Source organism: Condylura cristata, unplaced genomic scaffold (assembly GCF_000260355.1).
Source record: "Condylura cristata isolate star-nosed mole 26May11 unplaced genomic scaffold, ConCri1.0 scaffold00021, whole genome shotgun sequence".
NCBI classification, from domain to species: domain Eukaryota; kingdom Metazoa; phylum Chordata; class Mammalia; order Eulipotyphla; family Talpidae; genus Condylura; species Condylura cristata.
This window is the reverse complement of record NW_004567122.1, coordinates 19,914,758-19,922,523: the sequence shown is the minus strand read 5'-3', so window position 1 is coordinate 19,922,523 and position 7,766 is coordinate 19,914,758. Positions and strand designations below refer to the sequence as shown.

The following is a 7,766-nucleotide window of genomic DNA, read 5'->3' as shown; positions in this document are numbered from 1 at the left end:
ATATATAACCCCCCCCAAAAAAAAACCATCAAAATCAACCTCCTTATCACAGGTCAACAATGAAAAGTTAAAATTCTGATTAGGAAACTTCCTTGAAGCTCAGAAATTGGGAGCCTCTAGTTAAGACATCCATTCATACCAGAGGCTAATTCTCACTTCTTGTGCCTGAAATAAAACTGTGACGATGACATGAAACTTCAAAGACCTTTAACTCAGACAAGTCAGAGATGACGTCATCTGTCAAATGAAAGAGCCAACATACCAGACTATGTGAAGGAGAAACACTCAAGGCATATTTTTATAGTGCTTTATCTTTCATTCTCTGTGTTCACTTCCTTCAATTTGGGCACACCAAAAGATCACCTAGGCTAATCCCCTTAATTAAATAAACAATTCCAAAAGATATCTGGCTCTACCAAACATCCTTTGAAAGCATGGGAAGGAAGTGTCATGATAGTTTAGTTACTTAGGATCTGATTTGCAGATTTTTACAACAATTTTTAAAGTTCTGACCGTCTAGCTCTTCCTTTGAATATGAACTTTTATAGCTCTTATATTAAAGCCCAAGGTACTGTTAATTTGCTTCTATAAATGCAAACTCAGGATATAAAAGGGTTAGTGAATCTTTCATGCAAGAGAAGTTTTTTGGTTTTCAATTAATCATCTTAAATACAATGAAAACTCCCTAAAGCAGATTAACAGTTAATAATTTAGGTTTGAAAACTAAGAAATGTGAATGTTAAAATAACCCTGACACTGTTTCGCCTAGGCATACTTTCCAAACTTTATTCTATGACCAAAATATGCAGAAAGTCAAAAAAAGCAAATATATAATAAAAACTGTAACTCCTCCAAAACCTTCTCTACTAGACAGTAAGAAAAAATGGAAATGAATATACCATATTTACATTTCTATCCTTTCATAATGCTAATTTGGATAAAAATCATTCATTACTATGAGACAAGTAAATGACAGGCTAGGAAAAGGTCCACGCTTTTGAATTCTTCCTGAGATTCAGGACATTACTCCTTATCCCCACTGTACAGATAAGGAAATGAATGCTCAGAGTTAAGTACCTGCCCAAACCACAAAAAGTGGAAGTGGCAACTGAGCTTGCTACCACGCTGCCTGTCCCTGTTGTAGCCAAGTGTCCTGGTTACAGCTTGCATGCAACATCTGCATGCAACTTTTATGCAAACACAAATCCAAAATTTCACTGCTTTTCTTACTAATGTGTTGACAGAGAGAAATAAGAAGAGTGAGCTTTCAATCTCAAGCTGGAGTCCTCCAAGTAACCAAGGTCAGGGATGGAGATTGCAAGGCTACAAATTTCAGGTTCACAATTACCGTGAACAAAAACACTAGGCTCACCATGCATAGGGCAAAAGTCAGTAAGAAAGAAAAAAAATTCTTAAAAGTAGAAACTAGCTGAATAAGAGAAATATTTATACAAAAAGATTTCTTAGCACGGCATTATTTCTGCCTCTAAAATATTATTAAGCTACAGAAGAATCAATGTAATTTCCCAGAAAGAAAAAGAAAGTATAAGAGAAATCAAGAGACCAAAGGTTTCAACATGCTAACTAGAGAACAAAGAAAATGGGTACAGGAAAATAATGGAATAAAGTTTTCCAGAGCTAAATTAAAATTAAGCTTATAAAATAATAAGGACCTATTACAAGTAGGATATACAATATCCTAGACCCATCATTATACGATTCTAGAAAACTAAGATTAAAAAGAAAATTTCCAAAAGTGCGCAGAGAAAAAACAAAAGTAACTAAAATAAAATAACCAGGACTGTCAATATTAAGGGATGCTAAAAACAATATAAAATTTTTGAAGTTGTAAAGAAATGCATTAAACCAGTATCCTATAATCTATACTTAGTCCAATTAGCAATGAAGTGTACTGATTTGTTATTTTTTGGCACAAAGTACTCAGAAAGGTAAAGTATGTCCTGAAATGTTTTCTGAATAAGTTAAAGATGTTCTCAACAAAATGACCCCCCCAAAAAAAAGGAGGCGGGGAAAGGTAAACATATGATCCAGAAGGAAATTGAATCTAAAACCAGGCAAACTGCCAGGATGTCAGCAGTACAGAATGTCAGAGGAAGATAAAACTCCAGAAAATACAGCAGCTCGAACAGATATGACTTGATATCTTCAGAAAGTTTGAGGATACGCTGAGAGCATTTTTGTTTTTAGTCAACAAGGAAAATGAAGCACTTCTTAGGGGCAAAATTGTACAAGAAAAAGAGAGATTGAAATACGCAGCAAATTAAAATGTGGATTGTTTTGAGCAACTGATGGCATTTTGAGGGGGAAAAAACAATAGAAGTGTACTTGCAAAGGTAAGAAAATAAAATTACAGCATACTACCTAATATCTCGGGCCATTTTAATAGTGCCAGGTCTCTTGGTCACACCATCCCTTCTGCCTGCTTTATTACTGTTCTCTTAGCATCTCTTATTACCTAGCAAAATTATCACACACATTACTTCACTGATTCTAATATCTGTATCTTCTAATCTTTTAATCCCTCTGAAACTGGCATGCATTTTTACCATCTATTCAAAGCATCTTACAACAACAGTCAGCCAGGTGGCAGTCTCGTTACTGTGTGAAAAATCTTCACTGGCTACCTTCTGGAAAGCACCCAAAATCAAAAGGCTTCTAACCAGATGAAATGTGTATTTATTCATTATCTCCCCCAATGTACTATAAGAACATAATGGGCAGTGATTTTCTCTTCAAGTCTCTCTATGTCCTATCAGTGACTAGCATGTAACAGATACTTAGTGCCACATTTAACATCTCTGAAACCAGAACAGGCTCACAAGATGTAACAGTCAATTTTCAATCCTCCGCCTTACCCCCCCTCCAATATAATGGAGAGTGAGACAAGCATGTCAGTAAATAACCCAAATCAAAAGGTGATTCCAAAGAAACAGATATATAAGATTATTTTTGAGTTATGAAACGATACCAAAAAATATAAACATAAAAAGCTAAATGTGATCAACAGACCATAAACCTGTTTTTACTTTTCTCTGTAAGCTAGTGTATACTATTTTACTTTTACTAAGCGCACACAAGTTTTTTAATAAACCATTTTTAGGTAGAGACTCGCTTAAAAGTCACAGAAGGTTGAGACTCTTCAAGAACACACACACACACACACACACACACACACCCCGAGTGATAAACAAGTTAGAACAGGGTGCTTTCAGAAATTTCTAATGACAATAGGGATGGAAACCATAACTTCTGGATGCAAGTATAGCAAATTCTAAAGGGTGACACGAACACCAGTTGCCTAATACGACAAATACGCCATTTTGCTCATCAAAAAATCAAGGTAGCTGAGCTAAGTCTGGAGAGTTTACCCTTGACCCTGGACTGAAACTCTCTCTTATGTAGAATAATGTATTGCAAGCACTTCATTACAACGCTCCACATTTATCCAACACTGTCACCTGCCCTGACTTGTCAGCCGGGCAGACACGGTGAATGAGTGGGCATCTCCATTACCGGAGAAGTGAACTATCCTATATTATGGAGTTGAAAAGGCTCGGAGGAAAGGAACTGCTGCCTGAGAGACGGGATAGGCAGTCCGCGGAATGCAGAAATAGGAGGCCGTGACAAGAAAAATCCACTCTTTTGAAATTCTATGCAGAATTTACAGAAGCACCCAAACAGCCTCAGTCTCGCAGAACGTCAGCACATGTTTCCTCCTAGAAAGCGAAGGCGCCAACAAACCTACCGAGAGAGCCTTGGACCGGCAGAGGCGCGCAGATCTGACCCCACCCCTCCTTCCTAGCTTAAGACAGACGCAGAACCACGGTAAAATGTCACTGGGCCAAGAATGAGCGCGCCAAAGAGGGAACCACCCCCGGGAGACCCGGACGCTGGAGACAGGTCCCTCCCCTTCCTCCTTCGAGCCCGCGCAGAGCTCATTCATTCTTGAGGAGCAGCCTGTCCTCCCAGGACCGCCATCCCGGCACCGCAAATCCCAAACGCTTTGTCTCCGGCCCGGCCGGAAACCGGGGCGCGCATTCGAGCGCGCGCCCGGGAGCCTACTCTCCGCACCTGGGGTCCGCCCGGCTGCTGCTCCAGGGCTTAGCGCCAGAGAACCCCGCTAGATTCCGGGGACCCAGGCCCAAATCGGGGCGCTCTCCCTCCGCGGCCTCAGGCGTACACTTCGCCGGGTCCTGCAGGGCATCTAGCATCGTCAGTGCGTGCCTCGATCCCACGAGTGCCACAACTCGAGCCTCCACCCCCCTAAGACTCCAGTAAAAAACACTACTCTAGCTCAAAACGCTACATTCTCCTTTCCGTCGACGGAAACCCAGTCGCTTCCGAAGGGCAGCGGCACCGCGGTCCTCCCTCACTCCCCCGGGCAGAACCCTAAGCTGCGCCCCCCAACACGGCTGTACAGCAAGCACACTCACTTGAGTAACAGCTGGTCGTGCTCGGCCTTGAACTTGCCCAGCTCGATCTGCAGCTTGGCGCGCTCGCGGGCCGTGTCGTCCAGCGCGCGTCGCGCATCGGCCAGCTCGGTCTCGTAGAGCGCCTTGAGGCCGGTGAGCTCGCGGCCACGCACCTCCTCTCGTTCCGTCACCTGCAGCTGCAACGCACTGTTTTCCGTCTCCAGGCTGCGCACCTTGTCGATATACACAGCCAGCCGGTCGTTGAGTTCGCGCAGCTCCTCCTTCTCCTGCAGCCGCGACAGCCGCGTGGGGCTCAGCGGCGTGGCGGGAGCGCTGGCGCGGCTGCCGGACCGCGGCTGCATGGGGGTCGCGGTCGCCATGGCGGGCGGCGGGACGATCGGCAGGGAAAGCGGGGTTCAGGAGGCCGCGCGCTGAACCGGGATAAGCGAGGGTCCCGAGGAGGCTGCAGGAAGCAAAGCAGGGACGAAGGCACAAACCCGCGACCCGCGCTCGCGTAGAGGCCAGGGGGGGGGGGGGGGGGGGGGGAGGAAGCAGCACCGGGGATGGCGCGAGCGGGGTTACCACACAAAGGGCAAAGGGGGAGGGCTGCGAATCAATCACTCGTAAAATGCCCTTTGTAAGAATACACGCGCATGCACATACGCGCACGCACACACACACACACACAAACACACACTAGGGACGACACGGGGTGAGGATGACCGGGAGGGCCGAGCAGGGTCCGCGCGCCGCCGCCGAGTCTCCCGCCCGCAGCACTTTGTTTCCCCGCAGGCGGAGCGGAGCGGCGGGCGGGGGGGAAGAGCTGGCGAGGGGCGGGCTGCAGGCAAGCCGTGGGGGGCGGAGGTGGCGCGGCCGCGGCGCCGCACTCCCCAACATGGCGGCGCGCGCCCACGTGACCTCCCCTGGCCAATGGGGAGCCGGAGGCGCGCTCGGCACCTCTGGGTCGGGCCTGAAAATTCAAAATCGCGCCCTCCGGCAACCGTCGGCTGGCTCGCCGGGCTGGGCGTGGCCGGGGCTGGACTGAGGGCGGCCGGGTGGAGCGCTGGGGAACTGCACACCCTGTGGCCTAAGGCCCAGCGCCTGCCTGGCCCTCCCAGCAGCCCGAGGGGACCCCCGGAGGGGCCGAGCCGGCCGGTGGCGGGAAGGAGCCGGGAGGTTTCCGGGGCGGATCCGCGCCGCGGCCCACACCCGGCGGGTCAGGGAAATTCAAAAGTAAACGTCCTTGCTAACAGCCGCACGCCCGGTTCCCGGGGCCAAGACAGCCGCTGGCGTTGAAACCCTATCCCCGCCTCACGGAAAGGGCTCGGAAAAACGCCCCAAGGCCGGGCTGCCCGGAGTTACGTAATGGGCCAAGGTGTCCGAGGTTCAAAATCCAGTGCGGACTGGTTCTAAAATCGTTATTTTTTCCCTCAGATGGAAACGAAGTTTCAGAGCACCTCCCCATCAAATTGTACGCTAGTCCTGAAGCCGATTGATATATACCACAGAAAAACCGGAAACCTTGATTTTAAATCTTTTGCTATCAATGGGCGGCCCCTGACCTTTTGTTTCATAACAATTTAGGGCTTTCTAACATCAAAAACGTCTCAAGTGATAGGATTAACATATGACCGAATAAATAACACAAGCTGTTAATTGTCATGCTTCCTAAAATTTCATGCATGAAAACCTGAGCCTGTGAAAACGTAGATAGAAGTGATTTTTTGCTTTAAAAAGTGATTTCCCCTAATATGTAACTAACAGCTAGTTATACTAAACTGTCCATTAATTCCTTTGAAGAGTTTTTTTTTTAATTTTTTAAGCAAACGTTTACCTGAGTTTACAACATGCCCTACACTGAACTTTTCGTGAACGATCTGTCCTCACAGCCCAAGGACTTGGGAACTGGATTATTTCCTTACTACCTCCCAGCAGGCGACCGAATTTAATTTGAATCCAGGAGGTTCAACTGACTAGAGCCCCACGTTTTTAACCATAATCTAGAAGGCCACCTCAGGACCTAGTACATCTGTAGCATAATTACGGGTTGGTTACTTTAATTATGGTAGAGATGAACATCAGGATGTTCCTTAAATATTAATCAAGCCAGGCACATAAGAATTATTTCTGTGCACTCTATAAATAATGATACTCTCAATAATGACTCTATTTCCTGTCCTGATACCTAAAATATTTCCTTCTAAACCTCGTTGAGAATTAAAGAGTTGAAAGGCTTCTAGTTTAAAGTTGGTGATAGCAACTTTTAAGTCTAAGTATCCTGTTATAATTTCTCCTTTTTTTAAGATTTATTTATTGATGCATACAAGAGCTGGGGTGCTGGTCAGAGGTGGGGGTTGGTGGTGAGAAGATTCACCAGAGATAGAGTGGGGAGCAGAACAGGCAGATTGACTTAAATACACTGCTGAGGGTGTTACAGGGCCGGGAAAGGGACACCCCTGAACCGGGCTGGTCAGGAGAGGTCTGCTGTGCCATATGGATTGGCTCCTTGTCCAGGGGTGTAACTTGTGCTGCCTTGTGTTGTGAGTGACAAAGTGTGGGAGATTTACTGAGGGACTGGATAAGGGCAGTTATAAATTAGGCCTTGCATCCAAGGGTGATAAGGCGGTAATAAACTGGGGTTTGCATCCAATTAATGGGGGATGGGACTAGATGAAGGTGATAACTAACTGGGCCTTACTATCAAGGGACATAGCCATGAGTCACGTTTTTGGAATTTGAGTTTAGAATCTATATAAGAGACCTTTCCCCCCTAGAAGGCTGGCAGTAGCTGCGGACCCCACTCTAGGGGCTCTGTCTCAGTCTCAGTTGCCCTATGGCAGCAATAAACCCTGCTTGCTCAGCCTTTCTGCCTCCTGCCTTCTTTTCTTGCTGCCGGTCACAGAAGTTGGGACAAAACACCTTGACTGTGAAAGCTCCATAGTGGTGAGACTTAACCCTTTGCACCTACCAGGGAGCACACACACTCCCCCACCCCCTCTTTATTTTCAATAATTTAAAGGTATCTGGAAAATCCTGATTACTAATGAACAAGTGTGGCCTAAAGTGGGGGCTGGGTTCAAGGCGGTGGAATCAAGACTGGAATGTAAATCCTCCAGTTTGATTTTCATTCCACATTCCCCTTTACCTCAGAGTTTTAAAAAATATTTGGAATTTTTCTTTTAAAATTATCTTCTTATCTTCTGACTCTTTTTAGGAGCTCACATTGTATCTTATCTGAAACACAAAAAGGAATGAGACATTGGAGGATTTGCTACTGATAGTCATTTAACTTTATAGAAGCTATTCCATGGTTTTCTCATAATAAAATAGGGG

At 46.0% G+C, this 7,766-nt stretch overlaps 1 protein-coding gene across 1 annotated transcript in view; it reads right to left on the bottom strand.

The window, feature by feature from the left end:
* The window catches only part of LMNB1 (lamin B1), a 39,745-nt gene extending 34,617 nt beyond the window's left edge, over positions 1-5,128 (bottom strand). The window contains exon 1 of the mRNA XM_004686674.2: positions 4,455-5,128. Coding sequence (XP_004686731.1) covers positions 4,455-4,813 — 359 coding nt within the window. The 5' untranslated portion in view covers positions 4,814-5,128. The remainder of the gene's footprint in view (positions 1-4,454) is intronic.
* Between the last annotated feature and the right edge of the window lie 2,638 nt (positions 5,129-7,766).